General features: G+C 44.8%; 1 protein-coding gene across 1 annotated transcript in view; it reads left to right on the top strand.

Annotated features, from left to right (window-relative positions):
• The window catches only part of LOC147885798 (fatty-acid-binding protein 2-like), a 48,962-nt gene extending 27,366 nt beyond the window's left edge, over positions 1–21,596 (top strand). Inside the window, exons 7-11 of the mRNA XM_087397014.1 lie at positions 19,949–19,985; positions 20,101–20,175; positions 20,541–20,592; positions 20,680–20,724; positions 20,954–21,596. Coding sequence (XP_087253140.1) covers positions 19,949–19,985; positions 20,101–20,175; positions 20,541–20,592; positions 20,680–20,724; positions 20,954–21,051 — 307 coding nt within the window. The 3' untranslated portion in view covers positions 21,052–21,596. The remainder of the gene's footprint in view (positions 1–19,948; positions 19,986–20,100; positions 20,176–20,540; positions 20,593–20,679; positions 20,725–20,953) is intronic.
• The last annotated feature ends 1,959 nt before the right edge of the window (positions 21,597–23,555 follow it).

The following is a 23,555-nucleotide window of genomic DNA, read 5'->3' as shown; positions in this document are numbered from 1 at the left end:
CTTTTTGATTTCCCAATTCCGTAGGTGTGCCTTCCTGCACTTGTTTTGGAGGCTGTACAAAAATTTCAAACATTCTTCTTTCTACACATGCACTCCATTTGTAGTTTGCACATTCTAGCCCCAAACATTTATGTGGTGACTGTTTCCAAGGCTTCCCTTCAAAAGTGACATCAATTTGTTTATTATGGGTCCTAATAACCGTCACGTTTGTCTTTGCTATCTTTACCTGCATACATGAGCGTTTGCGAAAGTTTCCTAGTGCATCCAAATGTGCTTGCATGTCCTTCTTGCTCCTTGCGAAGACCACATCATCCACATAAATGATCATTAATAGAGCATATTCTGCAATGTGGACTCCCTCTTAGCTGTGAGTTCTTACCAGTCTTCTAGTTCATCGATAAAGAGGCCAAAAAGATTTGGTGAGAGGGGCCGCCTTGTTTCACTCATATGTTAGTGCTTATGATAGCTTTTCCTTTGGAGCATGACCCATCTACACAAAGAGAGAGAGAGAAAGAAAGATGTATTAACATCTTCTGGAGACCTTGCGGGCCTTTGAGACAATACAATCATAAAAAGTAACCCATACAAGCCATTGTGGGTTGAAGCAAGGGGCTAAGGCCCTTTGCACAATACTAAGCACTAAGCTAAAACAAATGCAACAAAAACTAGTACTCAGACTCAAGATCAAAATACATAGCCCGGTGCTAGGGTGGGTCTCCTATGAGCTGCGAAAATAACTCGTATCTGTTTCTGCCGGGTCGTCTGTCTTGGTAGTGGGGGTGTGGTCTCCGTGATCTCTTTATATGGCGGGCCATGTTGATAGTGACCGCTCTGACTGGGCGATCCCCCCGAATATGGCTGTGATGGGTTGGACCTCCATCGTGCGTGCCCTGGTCCGTCTCTACATCTTTGGTTGCATATTTCTTACCATGCATCATGCATGAGTGTTGAAAAATATGCATCGGTGTACTTTTAGCCCATGTGCATGTCTTCGATGGGTACGATACTTTTCACAGGCCTTAAAATTACTTAGTTTAAGCCTATGCAAAGAATCTTACCCATCGGATATCAGTTGCACGGTTTGGAAATGCATATATATGACCCATGTGCTTGTTGCCGTCTCATCCCACTAACCCATTCAGCCCCCATGTCAGCTATCTCCTCCTCCTCAACTCCGCTATGTCTAGGGGCAGCCTCAAAAGTGTAAAAATCTGTAACGTGTCGCTGGGCTCGATCTAGCTTGTCGCAGGTATCATTGTCTCCTCTTGCTCTCTGATGTGGCGCATCAAGGTTTCTCTATGTCATTGCATCTCCATCAAATAGAGACCAACGTAGCCTTGGTCCTAAAAATGACTCAATTGCGATAGAGGCCCAAACCTATGTCCCTCTTGAAATAAGGAATGGTATCATTCTCGGATCTCATAGTATATAGGGCAAGTACACATCAAGTGCTCTTGTATCTCCACCTCATCCAATCTGGATAGTCTACAGATCCGTTGCTCTCTAGGTGTGCGTGTGGTCTCAATCCTCAATTGATGGGACAATACCAGTGGGGGAGAGGCCCAAACCTGTGTCCCTCTTGAAATAAGCAATGGTATCATCCTTAGACCTCATAGTATACATGGCAAGTACACATGAAGTGCTCCTTTGTCTCCACCTCATCCAAGGTGCATAGTCTACAGATTCGTTTGCTCTCTGGATGTGTCTATGGCTCTCCCTTTCTCAATCCTCAATTGATGGGATGAGACCGGCATCTGTTTGATGGCGATCCTAAAGGCATGTGAGACTTGTGTGTCCTCCAAGTACTGGGGTTTGATAATCACTCCATCCACCGATCCTTTGAGGAAATGATCACGGTAGAATAAGATCTTGGTAGGTTCCCCCCCGCTCCCCCTCCCCCCAAGTCCGCGATGTGTACAGCTGGAGTAGGTCCAACTGTATGATATGGTTGATCTAATCTCGTTGAATTAGGAGCATCTAAGCTGTACTAAAAGGGGGGGAGACGGTCCATTTGGATGTCTTGGTTGTGAAGCCATTTGGATATGCGTGCGTACCTGAGAGGGGGAAAAGTGGAGAAAGGGAGCAAGAGAGTGAGAGTCAGAGAGAGACACACTAGTGTGTGGGTGTGAAGTGATAAGTGAGCCACACCACAAACTCACTTATATTTTATTAGGATTAGGTTTACCCTATGACTGTCTTAAGACAGTCATAGGTGTCCTATCTTTAATTCTTTAATTAAGGGTAGGCAATGTGCCTTTACCCCAACAACCTCCCACCTAAAGGCCAATGTGCCTAAAGGGGAGAAAAGAATAAAAATACAGCAATATACAGTTACTGTATACAAGACCATAAAGTAAGAATGGTCTCATCCTAATCCCATGATGTGGCGGCAATGTGCAAACCGCTCTGTAGGCAAGCTCTTAGTGAGCAAATCTGCAGGATTATCATCAGTATGTACTTTCACAAGCTCAAGACGCTTGTCTTCCAGTACCTCCCTGATGAAATGATATTTCACTTCTATGTGCTTGGTCTTCTGATGAAAGACCGGATTCTTTGCCAACATGATAGCACTCTGACTATCACAATGCAAAACTGGCATATCTCCTGTAATGCCCAAATCTTCCACCAGCCGAGTAAGCCATATTGCCTCCTTGCAAGCCTCAGTGGCTGCAACATATTCAGCTTCTGTGGTTGACAGTGCAACGCATTTCTGCAACCGAGACACCCATGATATAGCACCTCCTGCAAAAGTGAAAATATAACCGGTAGTAGACTTCCGGTTATCGGCATTCCCTGCATAGTCTGAATCTGTAAAACCATGCACCAATGCATCCTGCCTACCATAGCATATGCACAAGTCGTTGGTACCTTTGAGATACCTCAAGACACCTTTCACTGCTTCCCAATGCCGCTTGCCTGGATTTGCCATATACCTGCTGATGACTCCCACCGCAAAAGCAATATCCGGACGAGTGGCAACCATGGCATACATCAAAGATCCAACTGCAGATGCATACGGAATCTTGGCCATTTCAGCCTTATCATCATCTGATCTGGGGCTGTCCTTACTGCTGAGTTTTAAATGTGGAGGCAACGGGGTACTAATGGACTTCCCCCCCTCCATTTTAAACCTCTGCAGTACTTTGTCAATGTACTCTTTCTGTGACAGAAACAAAAGTCCCTTGGACCTGTCACGAGTAATACGCATGCCAAGAATATGATTTGCATCACCCAAGTCTTTCATGTCAAAAGACTTATGCAGTTGTTTCTTCAAAGCACTAATCTCATGCTGAGATTTACTGGCAATAAGCATGTCATCCACATATAGAATGAGTAGCATCAAACTGCCATCCTTTGCCCGTTTGGTGTACAAGCAATGATCGGTCTCACACCGATGATACCCTTGGGACTGCATGAAGGCATCAAACTTTTTGTACCATTCCCTTGGTGCCTGCTTGAGTCCATACAAGCTCCTCTTGAGCTTACACACAAGCTGTTCTTTCCCATTAACAGCATATCCCTCTGGCTGACTCATATAGATTTCATCATGAAGATCTCCGTGAAGAAAAGCTGTCTTCACATCCATCTGACATAAATCCATGTCATCATGAGCAACAAGAGCTAACACTGCTCTCAAAGTAGTCATCTTGACTACAGGTGAAGGCATCAAACTTTTTGTACCATTCCCTTGGTGCCTGCTTGAGTCCATACAAGCTCCTCTTGAGCTTACACACAAGCTGTTCTTTCCCATTAACAGCATATCCCTCTGGCTGACTCATATAGATTTCATCATGAAGATCTCCGTGAAGAAAAGCTGTCTTCACATCCATCTGACATAAATCCATGTCATCATGAGCAACAAGAGCTAACACTGCTCTCAAAGTAGTCATCTTGACTACAGGTGAAAAAATTTCATCAAAGTCAATGCCCTTCTCCTGCTTAAATCCCTTGGCAACCAATCTGGCCTTATACCGAGGTAAAGCATTTGAATCCACTTTGACTTTGTAAACCCACTTGCATGGCAAAACCTTTCTGCCTGCAGGTAACTGCACCAAGTCCCATGTATCATTCTGAAGTAGGGAGTCCATTTCTGACTGCATGGCTTTCTCCCACTTCTTTTTCTCTGTTCTTCCCATAGCTTCCTTGAAGCTGGAAGGCTCACCACAATCTGTCAGCATAATAAAATCAGCCACATTATTGGCTCCTGGAACAAACCTGGCAGGAGGCCGTTGTGCACGGGTGCTCCTCCTCACAAAATGTTCCGGATTAGGCTGCTGTCCAGCCTGTTCTTCATGCATGACGGGTGGCTGTACCACCATATCTGGCTGTTCTACAGCCCCATCTGTTGGCACATCCAGTGGTGCATCATTGGCAAAATTATCTGGCTGATTTTCAGCCTGTATACCCTCTTGAACAGGGTGATCTGCAGCAGGCTGCTGCTGCATATAAATGGGCATTCTTTGCTGTCCAACATCATCATAAATAACCCTCCTGTATTCCACAGGTTGCACGGGTTCCTTGTGTACACTATCTTCTTTAAAGATGACATCATTGCTGCGTATAATCTTCCGTTTAACGGGATCCCATAACCTGTACCCCATTTCACCTTCGTCACCATATCCCATAAAGATGCATCTGATAGACTTTGGATCTAGTTTGGTGCGGAGATCTTTGCGTACATGAGCAAAGCACTCGCAGCCAAATACCCGTAAGTGCTTATATGAGGGTGGCTTGCCAGACCACACCTCCTCTGGCACTTTCAACTCCAAAGCCTTATTTGGTGACCTGTTAATAATGTGAACTGCTGTTTGCACGGCTTCTGCCCAAAAGCCATGGGGTAATGCAGCATAAGACAACATACATCGAACCTTCTCCTGAATAGTTCGATTCATCCGCTCACTTGCACCATTTTGAGATGCATTATGAGGGGCTGTGAGTTCCTGTTTAATGCCCTTAGCTTGGCAAAACTGCACAAAAGCATGTGACACATACTCACCCCCATTATCGGATCTGAGGCATTTCAGCCTACGACCTGTCCGATTTTCAACCTGAGCGACAAACCTCTTGAAAGCATCTAGGGCATCTCCCTTATGCTTCAAGAAATAGACCCACACCTTACGTGTGGCATCATCAATGAAAGTAATAAAATATTTGGCACCCCCTAGTGATAACTGTGGCATCTCACACAAATCAGTGTGCACTAGATCAAGTGGTGCTCTATTCTGGGGAGTTCTCCTCTTATGAGGAGTCATAGAATGCTTGCCAAAAATACAATGATCACAAGTAGGCAAATCTGAAAAAGAGAGAGACGGCAGATAACCCAAACGTGACAATTCTTGCATTCCTTTAACAGACATGTGTCCTAACCGGCTATGCCACAATGAAACCTTTGGCAGCTCGGTTATGGCAACAACATGATTACCCACACTGGAAACATAAAGAGGGTACAAGGTGTCACTCTTAAAACCCTCAGCCACTACAGTCTGGCCATCAGTAATCACCCATTTGGAATCCCCAAATGTGGTGTGGTAACCACTGTCATCTAATAAGCCAGTGCTAATCAGATTTTTCTTGATTTGCGGCACATGGCGAACACCATCAAGCATAAATGACTGTCCATCAGGAAATACTATCTGTATACTGCCAATCCCTGCAATTTGACATGCATAGTTGTTCCCAAGATGAACAACTCCATGAGTACCTGTGTAGGAAGTAAACCACTCCCTATGAGGTGTAACATGAAAAGAAGCACCTGAATCCAAGAGCTAGGTGTGCATGTCATGGCCATCAATAACCAAAGCATGTGCTATTACAGCAGAAGAGCATAAAACATCATGTATGTCACTGTCACTGTCCTCTGCTGCAACATTCACTGCATCCAAGTCATCTGCCTTGGCCTTGCCTTTGCCTTTGCTTGCATTTCCTGCATCCTTTGTTTCAGCCTTCTTGGCTTTCTGATCCCGTATGAACTTGAAGCACTTCGACTTCACATGTCCCTTCTTGCCACAATAAAAGCATTCAATGTCCTTTTTGCCACGGGACTGACTACGGGATTTGGACTTACTAGCAGATCTCCCCTTCTGCTGAGTCCTGCCTCTGTCCTGTACCTGCAAAGCATTTGAAGACTTGCTGCCCGCATTATTCTTCCTGCTCATCTCCTCCATAAGAAGAGAGCTCTCTACATCAGCATAAATAAGAGTGGCATTTGAGTTTGACAGGGTGGTCTTGAAAGTGTCCCAACTCTCAGGAAGAGTACACAACAAGAAAGTAGCCTTGAACTCCTCATCAAGGTTCAACCCCTGTGCAATCAGCTGTGTAAAGATAGCATTGAACTCACTCAAGTGTGAGGTCATAGCTGTACCTTCCTTCATGCGAAGATCAACCAGCTTCTTCAGCCAATAAACCTTACTGGCTGAGCTCTTTTGGGCATATAATTCTTCTAGTCTTTGCCATAGACCGTAAGAGGTCTTTTCAGCCTGTACATTGAACACAAGAGTGTCTGAAATAGTAAGCATGATAGCTGCCCTCGCGGACAAATCAAGCTCTTCCCAGTCATCAGCTGCCATATCAGATGGCTTGACACCCTTTACCCTTATGGGCTTAGCAATCTTCTTTAACAGAAGGACATTCAAGCACTGTTCTGCCCATAATGCATAGTTATGTGCTCCTTCCAGTTTCTTTATGTTCAGAATTGAAGAATCACCTCCTCCTGATGCCATATCAGATGAGGAAAGTACCTGACTCCCTGGAAGTAAAAAAAAGACTGAATAAAAGTTCTGATTTCTCAGAAAAGCCTGCTCTATTCAAGAGCCAGAAGCACTCTCAAAGGTGCTGTTTTTACTGTCAGTAAAATCTGCAGCAAAACAGTAAATGTCCCTGCAAATACTGTACCTTCTGACAAACTGTTCTGAGCTCAAAGAGGCATAAAAACAGTAATTTCAGACTGCTGCTGCTGCTCAACAAGAGCTTAACAGTGCATAATTATCTGACAAAACCACTCAGACTGCTGTAAACACTGCTGTACTGACTGTACTGATCACTTCTCCCACCTCAGATGAGGTATATCACTGACTCAAATTGCAGAAACCACTTGACAAACACCCCAAAAAAAAACAGTAAATGACCCTCCAGCCTGTCACAAAACCTGCAACAGTAAATGGGATAAATCCCAAGCAATCACCCTTATACCAAGGGGAGAAAATGCATCTGAAGATCTCTGTTGGTAACCCAAGTGCTATCAAACAAAGTCTGGGCAAAAGCTCCTTGATCTGACACCTGAATCAAGTGGAGAACACCTCAACACTGAGGTAGCATGCAATATGAAATCTCTCTGACACTTGTACCTGACAATGTGTAATGCATAGGCTGCCCCTGTGTACTCAGTAACAACACAACTCACAACGTACAGACACCAAGAAGAAAATCTTTTGAGCACTGTCAACGATGGGCAGTTAGGGACCGAGTAAACTCGATGCGCCCTGACCAAGCGTGGCTCAACTGAGATTTTCAAAGTGCGTACAAAGAATGTGACCTGCAACAAATGTCACCAAATGCTCAAAGACCTGCAAAAGGTGCAGCTGTTGTACGAAATGCGCCGAAATGCGCCCGCGACCACGCCTTGCAGCTGCCGTACGAAATCGCCCGTGACAAATTGCGCCGCCTGCGATGCACACACCCGCGACCACCGTATCCCCTTTAAAACGCGCCGCCGTACGGCTCTGCGCCCTGGTCCGTACAGTCGTACGGACGACGTACGGCAGTACGGAACTGTCCGTACGTCCGTACGGTTTGGATGAGGATGAGGTAGAGGGAGAGAAAGCTCGATGGCTCTGATACCAGTTGAGAGGGGGAAAAGTGGAGAAAGGGAGCAAGAGAGTGAGAGTCAGAGAGAGACACACTAGTGTGTGGGTGTGAAGTGATAAGTGAGCCACACCACAAACTCACTTATATTTTATTAGGATTAGGTTTACCCTATGACTGTCTTAAGACAGTCATAGGTGTCCTATCTTTAATTCTTTAATTAAGGGTAGGCAATGTGCCTTTACCCCAACAGTACCAAGACATGCTAATCCCCCTCTCAGCTAGGCGTATAGATGTCTCTTAGTGCTAATCTCGGTAGTCTCCCTCTAGGTAAGGCTTGGACCTTGTGGAGATAAGTGACCATCTAGAAGATGGCATCAACCTAGGGCAGTGTCATGCTGAACTTTGCCTATATGATGCTGGTGGGGGACAGAGGGTTTGCTTTGAATCATCCTGGATCCCATCATCACCTGCAACCCGTCGAAACGCCACCACTTAGTCATTGATAGGTCACCCCCCCAGAAGGGTGTTGCATACATGGCAGTCGGTCTCACTAATGTGTCAAATAGCCATCCCTTCGTTGGGGGGTCCTGGAAGTGTGCATGAAAGCATAGTGTCTCTAGTCGAGCTAGAGCTCCTTGCCCTCGCGCAAGTCGTGCTCTAGATATATAAGTCATCATGAAGACCAGATGGTTTAGTTTGCTGGATGCGGGCAGCAAGCAAGGACAATGCAGTTCATTTATTTGAGGGAAACAACATATAGAAGCCTTTTCAAAGCAGGCTGACTGGTGGGCCTCGAAACCCTATAGATGATACACACGGATCTCTGTGGTTATATGTAGGTCCCGACTCTAGGGGGATCACTTTACTTCATGCTGCTATGACTTCAGCAGACTCACGTGCGTCTATTGGCTTTTCTATGGTTTTGAGAGGCTGTCCATATTGTCAACTGATCTCCAACAGCCGCAGTTCCTAAGGTAACTCCATTTGAGGCATATTTTGGTTGTAAGCCTGATGTGTCTCATGTCGGGGTGTTTGGGTGTGATGCGTACGTCCATATTTCCAAGAAGCAGAGGGGGAGGATGCATGCAAAATCCCACAAGATGGTCTTTGTTGGATACAATAGGATACAGATTGTATGATCCAGTTCAGAGAAACATTGTGGTCAACCGGGATGTCATATTTGATGAGCGTGTGTGTGTGTGTGTGTGTAGAGACCATCCTCACTTATAGATCAGCCACCAATTCTTGGAGAGCACGGAGACTATGAAGACCGGGCCATTGTTCCCATTCCTGAGATAGAGCAGGGACCTGAACCAGATCTAGATGTTGTAATGGAATCTGATTCTGAAGTTGAGGAGGAGCACCTATAGGATGAGGGGGCTTTTAGTTCTCAGAGGATACCAAGATGGTTTGACTGAAACCTTGAAAGATTCTAGAGGACGGTCCCCCGTAGATCATGCCATAGCAAGGAAATGGTTTTGAAGCTTCACCCTTACAAGTTAACTATGCCTTGATGTCTCGCATCATGCAGGGTAAGGCAACCTTGGTCAAGGAAGTGCTCTCTCAAGAGACATGAAAGAGAGCCATGGAGGTTGAGCTGGAGTCTATTGGGAAGAACGAGACCTGGAGCTGGTCTACCGGCCTTTGCGAGATGGGTAATCAAGTGGGGTCTACAAGACTAAGTACATGTCGGTTGGGGCTCTGGACAAGCATGAAGCTAGACTTGTGGCTAAAGGGTACACACAAGACTCTGGGATTGACTATGAAGATACCTTTGTTGCCACCACACGGATGTCCACAATGAGGACACTGTTGGCGGTCGCTTCTCACCAGCAGGGGCCAATCTTTGAGATGGATGTGAAATCAGCCTTCCTCAATGTAGACATGAAGGAGGAGGTTTATGTGGAGAAACCACCCGGCTTTGAAGTTCCAAACTCAGTAGGGATGGTCTACAGGTTGCGTAGGGCGTTGTATAAAACAAGCACTACGGGCATGGAACCATATGATCGATGCATTCTTCGTAATATGCAAGGGATTTCGGAGGTCCATAGTAAATATGAACCTGTTTATCTTCTGTGAGAAGTTTCTTGTGACCCTCAAAATCCTCTACGTCGACGATCTCATCTTGACAAGGAGCCATGTGGTCCACATAGGCGAGACAAAGGTCGCCCTATTGACAAAGTTTGAGATGAGTGGATCTAGGATTGCTGCATTTCTCCCTCAGCTTGGAGATCTGGTAGATGAAGAGGGGTTCTTTGTCTCGTAGCAGCATCAGTACGTCCATGAGTTGCTGGAGGTCTTCGATATGCAAAATTGTAAGCCCATTTCCTCTCCCATGGATCCGAACACCAAGTTGTCTTAGCATGATCCGGTGATTGGGTGAACACAGCATTGCCGGAAGTTGATTAGAGAATTGACCTGGCTTCTAAACATCCAAGTGGATCTCAGCTTCCATGTGCGGCTATTGAGCTCCTTCATGTAGGTACCACTATAGACCCACTGGGATGCAGAGATGAGGCATCTTTAGGGTACATTGGACTTCGGATTGTTCTTTGTGGCAAGTTTAGGGATCAAGACCAAGGTCCAGTTATAGGGATGGAGCGTCTACGATTGAGGGGAGTTCTGTATACACGGAGATTGACGACTAGCTACTACTTCACCCTCGGATCAGCAGTGATCACGTGTAGTAGTAAGGAGCAACCCATAGTGGCCTTTTCACAAACAGAGGCTGAATATAGGGCCGCATGTTCAGGTACCTATGAATTGGTGCCTATGAAGTGGTGTGGCTTTGGAGATTGCTTGGCGAAGTAGGGTTTCCATACCGCAATCCGACCATCAATCAAGTGCGACAACCAGAGCTGCATAGTAATTGCAAGAAATCTAGTGTTCCACTCTTGGAATAAGCATATTGAGATCCAATATCACTTTGTTTTCAAGAAGATACTTAATGGGGAGATCCCACGAATCTAGTGTTCCACGCTCAGAGTGAGCATATTGAGATCCAATATCACTTTTTTCTCAAGAAGATACTTGATGGGAAGATACTTGTTGACCTTCTAGAATCTATGCGACGAAGGACAATGCGGCAGACCTATTTACGAAGCCTCTACTGCAGCAGTTGCTTGGAGAACATTCCAGCTCACTCAGGTCGATCCAACATCCAAAAGCTGAGATGGGGTGTTAGAGTTTGACATCTCTTGATGCATAGTATGAGTGAGGGCTTCTTTGTGTGAGCCCGCCCAACATGAGGTTACATCATGAGGAGGATGGATCCATACCAGGGCCATGTGTACAGTTAGTGGCCTTGCCACTTGTCTCATAGACATTCACTCATCATCTCACTTGCTCTATGGCAGCCAATCAGTTTCATGCATCACATCCAAAGTATGTGTCTTGATTGGGCACATTGTGTCAAGGTGCCACATTGGATGGGGCTGAAGCCTTGGCTCCTGTGAGAGCCACCGAGAACCTTCTCCTCTCCCTCCTCACGTCCACATCTGGGTTTGTATTGCATGAGGATTAGATGCTCTTAATTGGGTCAATGAATAACTCGAGAGATGCTCCACTCCTCACGTTGTCTCCACATTTGTACACAAGTGTGCTTACGTGTGTGTATTGGACTCTTGCCACTTGGTAGCCTTCAAGTGTTTGGTGGCCACACATTGACATATTACAGACTCTTTCTTCCACCATTTGCAAACCCTCATGCACTCTCTCTATGGCCTTTGGGTCTTGATGTCAGGTGTTATAAACATGGTGGAGAGAGAGAGAGAGAGAGAGAGAGAGAGAGGTTAGGGTGTGAGGAAATGATGCTCAAATGAAGACATGACAAAGGCTTTCATTCATTCATCAAGTATATCATGACAAGTGAAGTACAAGCCTTATATAGGCTACTCACTCACATACTAGCACCTAGTGCATATGGGATGAGGCTAGAGAGAGAAGAGAAGAAGATTATTCACGTAGAAAATTTGAACGAAGATCTCTGTCTGCTTGTTAGCCTCAGCGAGATATGGCTGGGAGGTTATACATGGTGCTACTCCCGTGATACGAAATAGAGAACTAATCAAGAGATGTGTTTGACAATTGATATCAGAGCCGAGGCTACGAAGGGGATGGAAGGATAGAGTGGGATCGTCGAACGACCTAAGCGCCAAATCGACGGACTGACTGTTGGTGCTACGTGGTGACGACGGACAATTGGCCTACGTATCGTTTGGCGTGGACTACCTTGACGGAGATCCCATGTGGGCATTCGATGAATTCGGACGTTTTCTACGACGGACGGAGGCTTCTGAATTGTGTCTGGAGTACAGGTGGAGCCTGCGACGTCCATGAATTAGGAGCGGGACACGCAGGCGGTGAAGCTGTGTTGGAGCGAAAGGTTTCTGGATGGTTCTTTGACATCGGTACTTGGTGGCTGACCAGATAAATAGGAAGCCCAAGGGAAGGTGATGGTATGGACACGCAGGCGTCTAAGCTGGAGCGCAGGTTGACAAGGATCGGCGTGGGCGTATGATGCATGTGCGTTTTTTCAACGGAAGTGGATCTGGTCGTCTTCTCCGTTGACGCTAGGAGTTCGTGGGCAGAGGCTTGTTGACTGTTTCGTGGGAGCGATTCGCCTTCGACATGTTACGTGGCTGACTGCAACTCGCTGGTCGTTGGTAGAAGGTGTCGCTGCTGTGTCGAGGTGACCTTGCTGAAGGCTATTTGGTGCATAGAGAAGCCCGTGGAGAGCTATTGGTAATAGCTGTCGACTGCTTCCCTGGCGCATATACAGTCAGAGATTACGGATGACTTGTGAGACCATGAGGCCAGGCGACAGGTTGACGATCAAGATCTGAGAGCAGGCCGTACGTGCAGGCTGCAAGCTGCGGGGAGTTTCCAGGGAGCACTTTATCTATTTTCTCTTTTGGGTTTTCGTTATTCTTGTTTTGTCAGAAGCAATTAGACTTTTGTGGTTTTAGCAGAGGTCGCAGTTTATGATGCTATAGCAAGGACAGATTATGCTTGAGGATATGCCTGTGTGCTTCAGTCAGAGTTAGTTGCAGGAGCTTCCCTAGTAAAGGGAAAAGCGCTATTTGGGTTATGCATATATCAAATGCCTAGTCAGTGTGCATGTGGGATTGCAGGAATTCCCTAGTATAGGGAATTGTGCCAGACTGTTAGTACACTGAATTGTGTCAGCCTGTAAATACAGTTTCTAGTGGTGTTTTAAAAAAAAAAAAAAAAAAAACAAAACACCCATTGAACGGAATGGAAGCAGAAGAAGGAGCTTCCAGGAGGGACCCTGGTGAATCAGGAGTCCGGTCGACCCAGCAGGGATCACGCCCAGTAGCTCACACTTTATCTGGCAGGATTGCATTGCTGGAGGATGCCTTGCAACAGTTGTTAGCGTAGCAATTACAGGCCAATGCAGGGCAGTCCGAGCTTAGGAGAGCGATACATAGCATGTCTGCCAGACCTTCTCGAGAGGAGAAGGGAAAGACTCCAATGGAACCGGAGTCTAGTGTCCATACGGTCGAGCCTAGGAAGGCTAAAGTGCCAAATATTGCCAATTACAGACCGGAAAAGTATTCTGGTCGGATGAACGATCGTAGCTCCAATGTCATTGAGACCTGGTTACACAAATGGGACGAGGCGTTCGCCATTTGTGAAATCAGAAATGACATCAAGAAGATCCGTGAGGCCACCCACATGTTTAGTGAGGCAGCGGATCGGTGGTGGATTAAACAACAAAAGGATGGTATAGCATCCACCACCTGGGAAGGGTTTAAAGCTGAATTTAAGAAACACTTTTTCCACCTGATGAAGAATCCCGAGCTTGGGATGCTTATAGAAATCTTCGTCAGAGGAGTCTGTCAGTGGCAGAGTACACTGACAAATTCAGGGAATGTGTCATGAAAATAACAGACCCAGTTAAAAGACTATATCTATGGACTGAATGACAAGATCAAAATGGAAGTTCGGGCTAAATATGTGACTACATTAGATGAATCTATTGCAGTAGCCCTGAACTATGAGGATGCCAAGGGCAGCAAGCCAAGTGGGTTTGCACAGGTCGGAACCCAGTATGGGTATCCGAAGAAATCTGGGTTTAAGAAGAAGTGGGCTAGTAGAGGGAGTGGTTCGCAGCCGAGTGGTCAAGCCAAGCAGGCGAGACAGGCTGAAACTCCTAAACCAAGTACCACCATTGGAGTGAAAAGGAAAGTAACCCCAATGGCAGCCCGGGCTTGGTCTAAGTCTCCCTTGAACCGAGAACAAAGGAAAAAAGCGAGGAGAGAAGGCTTATGTTTTGGTTGCCTTCAGCCTCATCAGTGGAAGCATTGTCCACGTAATAAAGATCGTCGGATGGCTGAGATGGTGATCTCAGAGTGCGACGTGGAGATGGAGGGAAGTCCCAGAGCGGAAGAGATGCAGATTCAGCTAGTGGGATCTTCTCAGAGGTTAGTACCTTGTTTGTTATGTGTGTCTGTTGCTAAGCTAGTGACGAGTGCACCTGATAACATCCTATCTAAGCCCGCAGCAACGGGGTATAAGCCTTTAATGATACGGAGTTAATTAAAATGAAAGGGCAAGTGGCCAATCATGATGTCATTGTGTTGTTTGACTCGGCGTCAACTCACAATGTGATTAACTCCAAGCTCGTGAAGAGGCTGAAATTAAAGACAAGTCCATCTGACTATGCGTATACAGTCAGGATGGCAGATGGAAGTTCAACTGAAGTATGGGACCAAAGGGTTACCCAGTTGGAGCTTCGTATTCAGGACTATGCTGAGAAGCTTGATTTTGAAATGACCAAGCTTGCTCATGCAGATATAGCTCTGGGTATGGCGTGGCATTCTAGGAAGAATCCAGCCATTGATTGGAAAAAGCACGTATATCAATTCAAGATGAATGATGTGCTTTATGTCTTGCGAGGTGAGAAAGATATACCTCAGGGACCGTTGGTTTCCGTGATGGAAATCCGAAAAGCTCAAGTAGAGTTTTTATTGCTTTGCACAGCATCGGTAGAGCCGGTTGATGATTCTTGGGCTAGCACTGATGTTACGCAAAGTGGTGAGATGGCCAAGCTGGCTAATCTTATAACAGAGGAGTTCTCTGACTGTTTTAGGGATGAACTACCTTATGGGTTACCTCCAAAGCGGAAAGTTCAGCATAAGATTGAACTGATCCTGGGGGCAGAACCTGTAAATAGACCTCCCTATAGAATGAGTTTTACTGAAGAGGCAGAGGTGCGTAGACAACTGGAAGAATACCTCAAGTTGGGGCAGATTCAACCAAGTTTCTCACCTTTTGCTTCGCCAATGATATTAAAGAAGAAAAAGGATGATACGTTTCGCCTCTGTATAGATTACAGAGCATTGAATAATATCACTGTTAAGCACAGGTATCCGATGGCTCGGATTGATGATTTGCTAGATGCATTACATGGAGCCGTGATTTTCAGTAAGATAGATCTTAAGTGCGGCTACCATCAAATCTGGATTAGAGCCGAGGATGTGCATAAAACTGCTTTCAGAAGCAGGTTTGGTCATTATGAGTTTTTGGTAATGCCCTTCGGACTTACTAATGCTCCAGCGACCTTCGTCATGCTTATGAACGATTTGCTACGTCTGTATATCGGAAAGTTCGTAGTACATTTTATTGACGATATCCTAATATTCAGTAAAAGTATTACTGAGCATCGTGAACACTTAAGAGTAGTGTTCAGTACTTTGAGGAAAGCCAGTCTTTATGTAAATAAAAAGAAAACTATACTGTGTATGGTTAGGCTTGAATATTTAGGATTCATAATTACTCCAGAGGGGGTAGAAATGGATCCGAAGAAAGTGGTTGCGATACTAACTTGGCCAATCCCTCGACCGCGTTGCGATCATTCTTGGGATTTGTCCAGTTTTATAGAAGGCATATCAAAGGATATTCCGGAATAGTATCGCCATTGACTGATCTGACCTCAGATAAAGTACCTTTTATATGGGGACAGAATCAACAAGAAAGTTTTAACACCATAAAATAAGCTGTGGTCAAAGGACCGCCGGTGTTAAAAATAGTTGATCCCCAGAAACCGTTGTTCCTAGAAACCGATGCTAGTGGCATTGCGGTAGGAGCAGTTCTCCTTCAAGAGGGAAGGCCAGTAGCCTTTGAAAGCAAGAAGCTTTCTCCCTCTCAAAGGAATTGGCCAACTCATGAATTGGAGTTGTATGCTGTTATCCATGCTTTGAAAACATGGAGGCATTATTTGTATGGTTCAGAGTTTTATGTGGATGTGGATCATGATACTTTGAAACATTTTTGTAAACAGCCTGACTTGAGGGGCCGCCAAGCTAGGTGGGCAGAGGTCATGCAGGAGTTTAATTTAACGATTCGGTACTGAAGAGGAAAAGACAATAAGGTTGCTGATGCGTTGTCTCGCATTATGCACAATCTGAGTTTCACGATATTAGAGAGTGCTCTAATGACCGAGATTAGAGAAACTCAAAAGGTGGACGAGTTTGTCCAGAGCTTATGGCCTAAGGCTCATGTGTTAAAACCCGGGGAAAGTGAGAAGGATGACCTGGCATCCAGAAAAGGCCAAACTTATGCAAGATATACCATAAGGGATGGTATGCTAGAAAGAAATGGCAAGATTGTAGTACCTAGTCAGAATGATCTCAGGTAGAGAGTCATTCGACAGTGCCATGATAGCCCGTGTGCGGGACATCCGGGGGTCGAGAAGACGCATGATCTCGTGAAGCGAGATTTCTTTTGGCCAAAGATGAAAAAGCATATTCATGAATATGTGACACGGTGTTTCTCGTGTCAGGTAAGCAAGGCCGAACGGGTGAAGCCACCCGGACTTTTACAGCCCTTGGAAATACCACTAAGTAAGTGGGAGAGCATTTCCATGGACTTTATTGTAGGGCTACCTACGACACAAGGAGGGTATGATTCTATCCTTGTGGTGGTTGATCGTCTAACCAAGATGGCTCACTTCATTCCGACTAGAGAGTCTGTTAGTGTCCCGCAAGTAGTGGATTTGTTCATCAGACATATATTTCGTCTGCATGGATTGCCTAGATCCATAGTGTCAGACAGAGATGTCAGATTTACCGGTCATTTTTGGACTGCGGTATTTGAGACACTAAGGACTGAGTTGGGAATGAGTAGTGGGGATCATCCTGAAATGGATGGTCAGACGGAGAGAGTCAACCAGACTTTAGAGGATATCCTGAGGGCATATGTGTCATTGAGGCAACATACGTGGGACAAGTGGTTGCCATTGTTAGAGTTTGCCTACAATGATAGAAAACATTCCTCTATCGGGTTCAGTCCGTTTGAGCTAAACTATGGTTATAGACCAGCAAATCCAACTATAGTTGGAGTACCTCAGAAAGTGCCTAGTGCCGCGAACTTTGTGGTTCAGATGCGGGAGATGCTAGCACTTGCGAGAGCTAATATCCACCAGGCTATGGATAGAGCCAAGGTGTATGCGGATGAAAACCGGTCTATAAGGGTATTTAAGGAAGGAGAAAAAGTTTTTCTCAGAGTTCCTTTGCACTCGAAGTCGTTGACTTCAGGAGAGTGTGCTAAGTTATCACCTCGATACTGTGGGCCGTGGTTAATTCTAAAGAGAATAGGCAGTGTAGCCTATAAATTAGAATTGCCACAGGGGTGTAAGGTGCATCCGGTTTTTCATGTTTCGCGCTTAAAGAAATTTTTACATACTGGTGACTCACTAATCGAAGGTGTGGTTTTGTTTCAGGAGATAGAGGATATTGCAAGGCGCAAACCAACAAGAATCCTGGACCGAGGAACAATGCAAATACGAAATCGGAAGATACCCACGGTGTTGGTTGCATGGCATGGTCAGCCTCTATCCGAGGTACCTGGGAATCCGTATATCAGTTGCGGAGAGTGTTCCCAGATTTTATCATCGAGGATGCTGATGTCTGAAGAGGGAAGGATTGTTACGCTCTAGCCGAGGTAGCATGACCTCGGAAGAATCAGTCGACATTTCCCTTAAAGGATCTATCTCTGTAATATATGTGTTTGCGCTTCATGTAAATGATCGGGAGGGATTTAATGTCAAGGTCCTAGGTGAGGGCTGATAGCACCAGACTAGGTAGATCTAAGGCCAAGGGCCTAATGCAAAGGTTGTGCCTAGGGGCAAAGAAATTTAATTCATCCCAAGAGAGGGGTGAAATGTTGCATTAGGAAGGCCCTATATGGATGACATGTGGCATCTAGATCTATCTAGGGAAATGGGGCTTGTTGAGGCTAGAGAGAGAAGAGAAGAAGATTATTCACGTAGAAAATTTGAACGAAGATCTCTGTCTGCTTGTTAGCCTCAGCGAGATATGGCTGGGAGGTTATACATGGTGCTACTCCCGTGATACGAAATAGAGAACTAATCAAGAGATGTGTTTGACACTCATCCCTAGATGCAAGTGGTGCTGATGAATCTTCACCACAAGAACTAGGCTCCATAGTAGCAAACTGAGGTAATAGATTTCACAGCAGCAAATGAAGAGCCAGCAAGCTAAAATGAAGAATCAGCAAGTAGAGGGGCTGGTCTAGGGCTCTGAAATGGATCAGCAGTCTTCACAAATGCGAGGCAGTTGAAGAAATGCATGAATAAACGTTTCCAGCAGCTGGTTGATGAGGCTCTAAAATGCAAACTCTAATGAAAACACAGCAGGAATATGCACCGAGATGTAGAACTGAACCAGAAGAGAAGCTGTTGAGGTCGTTATAACTGTTCGAAGTGCTGGAGCAGAAGTGTAGGTGTTCCAAAGCACAACAGCAGGTCCGAAATCAACAAGGCGGTAGCTGTAGATGCTCCAAGTGCGAGGTAGGTCTCAAAATCTGTAAGGCTGCTCAGCAAGGTACTCTTAATTGCTGCAGCAAATCACCAAGCTGAAAGTCGGCTGGTATTTGTATGCTGGAGCGCTGGAAATAGCTTGGAAGTGACTCTGTTGAAGGCGGATATGCAGCAGCAGCTCAGAAACCCTGATTTCGGCGATGGAGAGCTCAAAAACGTCCTTAGGGAGCCACACGTGCAGGCGCCTCTTGCAGGAAGTGCCGACTGGCAAGTAAAGAGGAAGCCAAAGGCCTAGCTACAGCTCCAAGAGGGCTTGAATGAAGGTGGCTGGTTGCAAGGATAGAAAACGGAGGTGGAGTAGCTACGGAGGAGGTAAAACAGGGCAAAAATGGAGCAGGGCTGAGGCGGCTGCAGGCTGCAGGAAGAAGGGCTGAAGCAGAATTAGGGTTAGGGCAAGGGTGACAAATTAGGGTTAGGGCAAGGGTGACGTGGAAGCTATGGAGGCTGGCTCTGATACCATGTTAGAAACATGGTGGAGAGAGAGAGAGAGAGAGAGAGAGAGAGAGAGAGAAGGTTAGGGTGTCAGGAATGATGCTCAAACGAAGACATGACAAAGGCTTTCATTCATTCATCAAGTATATCATGACAAGTAAAGTACAAGCCTTATATAGGCTACTCACTCACACACTAGCACCTAGAGCATATGGGATAAGTCCCATGATGACACGTAGCACTCACACAAAGCTCACACACATAGACTAGTACTAGATCACCTAGTACTACACAGCAACACACTCTTTGACTATGATATCTCCAACATCAGGGTGAGTTTAAGCAGTACAAGACCTAGACTGAGAGTGTCATATGGCATACTCTAAAGTTGAGCGAGGCATTGCATGACATACTTTTCTTTGGAGTGGCTTTTCATAGCCAAGTCAAGAATTACTCTTTTGTTTTTTTTTTAATTTGGTTTTTTGTTGGAGTCTTAGGTTGTGACTGCATGTGGCCTGACTTTTGACACTGTTTACACTTGGTAGATGGATCTGTTTTACAAAAGGAGGAAAAAACCAGGGGTTCTTACTTGTATAAGAAACATGTCATTTTTTCCCCCAGTCGCAATATTTTTTTGATATCGTTACTCATCTCCTCACTTACCTTGTCTCACGTCATAATCCCTTTTCCAGTCTACCCAGTGCTTGGGGCTGGTGCTCCACAGCGTATAGACAGTCTTACATCGATTTCAGTGTCAACTAAGTAGAGGATTTTTCATACTGCCTGGAACATGTCGAGGTATTTACAACTTGGCTAACGGATTTGAATGTGATGATTGGATGAATGCAGTGCTTTTGACACTTCTCTCAAAAATCGGCTGAAAAAGGTACCTTCTTCTATAAACTATGGTTTGTGATGGTTTTATCATCAAGTTCCTATTGCAAAGTCATTAGAGTGTGAAAGGTCTACAATTTATAAATGTTTGGTGTATGTTGTTACAGATAAAAGGCGAGGAAGGTGATGACGGGCTAGACATTTTCAACTCCTACTTTTCAGAAAATCTATCCTTATCGCGGGTACTGTTTTAGCTTTGTAATCATTTTCTCTGAATTGTCTTGTGGCTATGTCTGTTTTTATGTGTTTATGTTTGCATTTCCACTGTGAAGTCTGCAAGTATGGTTCTGCTTCCTTCATTCTTTCTATGATTTTTCTCCTCTCTTTTGGTTTAAATTTTGTGGGTGGGGAGGTCTAGCAATTGCCATTGCAATGTGCTCCTTTCCCCTCCTTCACCCTCCTTGCAATATCTGTAATAAGAAGACGGTCAGAATGTTGGAGCTTTGCCTTTCAGCACTCAGATGTTCCATTAAGTCATTTGTGTAGACATATTTTCATAATGCGATGTCAGGACAACTGAATCTTTCATGATTATTTGTGAGTTCAGGGTACTGTTATTGATTTCCAGTGGCTGCCTGGTGGTCAGCTTAGGACAGAGAGTAAGTTTTTCAGAGTAAGCTCTCTTTGGAATCAGGAGCATTACATTTGCTGGACACTCAACAATTGCCGTTTGTGTTTTTGTGCAGTTGATGGCAAGTTGATAGGAACTATACACAGTCATGATTTCTGTAGTAAGTGTTCCAAGCCAGATGGTTTTTGTGATCTTTTTTTTCTCTGGGCGCACTGCTAGATTGGAATAATGGATAAATGTTTGTAAGCAAGGTTATCAGTGATAATGTTACTGATTTGAAAAAGAGGTTTTTTTAATTAACCCAAAAAAGAGTGAGGTTCTGTTAACCAGTGCCTACACAACATTGCAGAATAGGCACTTTATTCATTTGCTTGAATGGTTTTGAACAGGGGCATTTTTTGACATCTACATTGGAGATCCACCTGTGTCCATGAAGGTGAAACAGGATATTGGTGAAAAGTTGGGTCACATGCTCAGGATGAGCTAATTCTGAGGGTTTTGGTTTTTCATAGCAAACTCTCATTCTTACAACGAAACAGAATAGGAATAGGTTTCGCTTTTCACATTCAATATCAGAGAATAATTTCTATGCCATGTTCACATTAAATGCCAAGAAAATTATCAGGATTCACCTCTTTCTCTATACCTGTGAAAACTTGATAGATGTAAGCACATCCTGGTAGGTGTGTGTGTTCCTGGATGTTTAGTTGTATGTTTCACAGGGTTTAAACATGTCCCTACATTTATGAATGAGACAGTAAAGGGGGACAGTCTCTCTCTCTCTGTCTCTGTCTCTCTCTCTCTGTATGGGGCATGCCACCGACTGGGGAAGAGGTTGGAGAAGGAAAAGAAAAAGGCATTTTCTGTACCATCTGGATGAACGGAAACATTCTAGCATTCTGGCTCGAGCCAGGTATGCCTGCAAGGCATTTTTTGCTGGTTAGGTGCTCTTAAAAAATTAAGGTGTGTGCAAAGAGGAAAAAAAGAAAGATAAATGAATAAGGTGATGGCAGTAGGAATCTAGAGGAAGTAGTCATGGGAATAACAGGGGAGTTTTGGCTGTGCACACGCTAAGGAATGCAGGATGTTCTGAATGAGTCTCTCTCTCCTTCCTGCACCCTTGATGTGTTTCTGGATTGTTAAATTTAAAAAGTCTCTGGCATGCGGTGAACATGGAGGCTTGGGTCAGAGGGAGAGGTGTTGAATAGATTGTGGTAACGTAGATTTTGGAGCTCGTAGTGGAAGGACAGTATGTGTGACGTTCCAGCCGCTCCTAACTAATTCGGATAGGAATGCATACCTGATTATTATGGGGAGGCTATGACTGCGTCAAGTGAAGACGGTACAAAAGTGGTACGAATAAGGTGAAGTATAATTTACATGATGGTCCGAAAGGTCTAAAGAAGAAAGAAGTCGAAGATACATCCTACTATGATTCGGTCTTGCGGAAATCTACATCAGAATGATCTTCAACTGTGTTGGCCTTTGACTTGACTTTGCTTAGCACCTCACTTGGAGGATGCTGATAAAATGGCTGAAAGAAGGGCAGCAAATTAGAAAATGTTAAATCGACGTTGAGAGCCTCTGAGAACGAGAAATGCTTGATGACTTTCCTCAGCTTTTTGTCACAGATTACTGGCAGATGCACAGTGTGATGATAAAGCTAGTTGAAGCCTGATGCGAAGCTGGTAGTTCAAAAACTCAAAAGGTTGGGGGTGATTTAGGCAGATGTGATAAAGCAAGAAATAAGTAAACTTTTGGCTGCTGGTTTTATCTTTCCAGTGGAAAATTGAGAATGGGTGTCTGCTGTGGTAATGTAATTAAGTGTGGGTTGGAGTCAATCATGTTTTTATGGGGACGAATAGTGGTTAGGTGGTGTAAAAAAATTAAGGGGTGATGGAAAGGGGGGAAAAAGAAAGTTGAATGGATAAGGTGACGGGCAGGAGGATTCTAGAGGAAGAGGCAATTGTGGGAAGAAGGAACATAGCATGAATGTTCGAGAAAAGAGGAGACGTATCTGTACAAGGGAGTTTTGGTTGTGTGTGCACTAAAGACTGCAGGATGTTGTGGACGAGTCTCTCTCCTTCCTTAACCGTTGATGTGTTTCTGGATCATTAATTTAAAAAAGTCTTTGAAGCTACATTGGTGAGAACCACACACCAAAGCAACAAGAGGAAAGAAGGAAGCTGAATGAAGCCTGCAAAAGGTAAAGTATAAAAGGTTTAGCCATATATGGAGACGTGGCACTTCCTGCTAGAAACAGGGGAACACGATGCATGCCACATCCTAGTGAAGGCTACAATGAATGCTCCACTTGGCAGCCATCTAAAGGTAACCAAGGGGTGAGATAATGTGCATAGTGAAGAAGACACTATAGAACATCATGTGATTAGTCAAATACGATCCTCATGAACCTCAAGCTTATGTAGTTGGGTGCCACATCCCACACGATTCCAACTACTACAAAATCTTGCTCCTAGACCAGTCGGATCCCTATGCAGACTTGGGGCAGCTACATTGCTAGTTTTAGTAATTGAGGAGACGTGATAGTCTTAGGTGACCTTAATGCATGTATTGGAAACATGTAAATAGCGCTATTGACATGTATTACTTCGGGTAGTACACCTATGCTAGTGATGAACGGTGTGACACCATGGCTAGGTACATGGGAAGCCACTTGCAATACATGTGGAGGAGGAAAAAGTGAGGCTAACCATGTCCTAATTATGAGGGTGTCTTGTCATAGATTGCATCATTTGATGTTGAACCCCTTACAATCAACTTAGAACATTTTCCTCTAGAATTCGATTGACATGCAATATGGAAGAGGCATGAGTGATGCAACACATGGAATCACCTACTTCAGGCTAAACCACAAGAATGCATCTGATTAGGTTGAAACACTGGATGTCCAACTTTGAGAGGCAAATATGGAGGAAAGATTGTCAATAATACGAGAGGCTATCCTAACCAGTTTCAAAATCTTCATTG

The sequence above is a fragment of the Dipteris shenzhenensis genome, chromosome 25 (assembly GCF_047967505.1).
Source record: "Dipteris shenzhenensis isolate YYH24624 ecotype China chromosome 25, Dip_SZ_1.0, whole genome shotgun sequence".
NCBI classification, from domain to species: domain Eukaryota; kingdom Viridiplantae; phylum Streptophyta; class Polypodiopsida; order Gleicheniales; family Dipteridaceae; genus Dipteris; species Dipteris shenzhenensis.
This window is presented reverse-complemented; position numbering and strand designations above follow the sequence as displayed.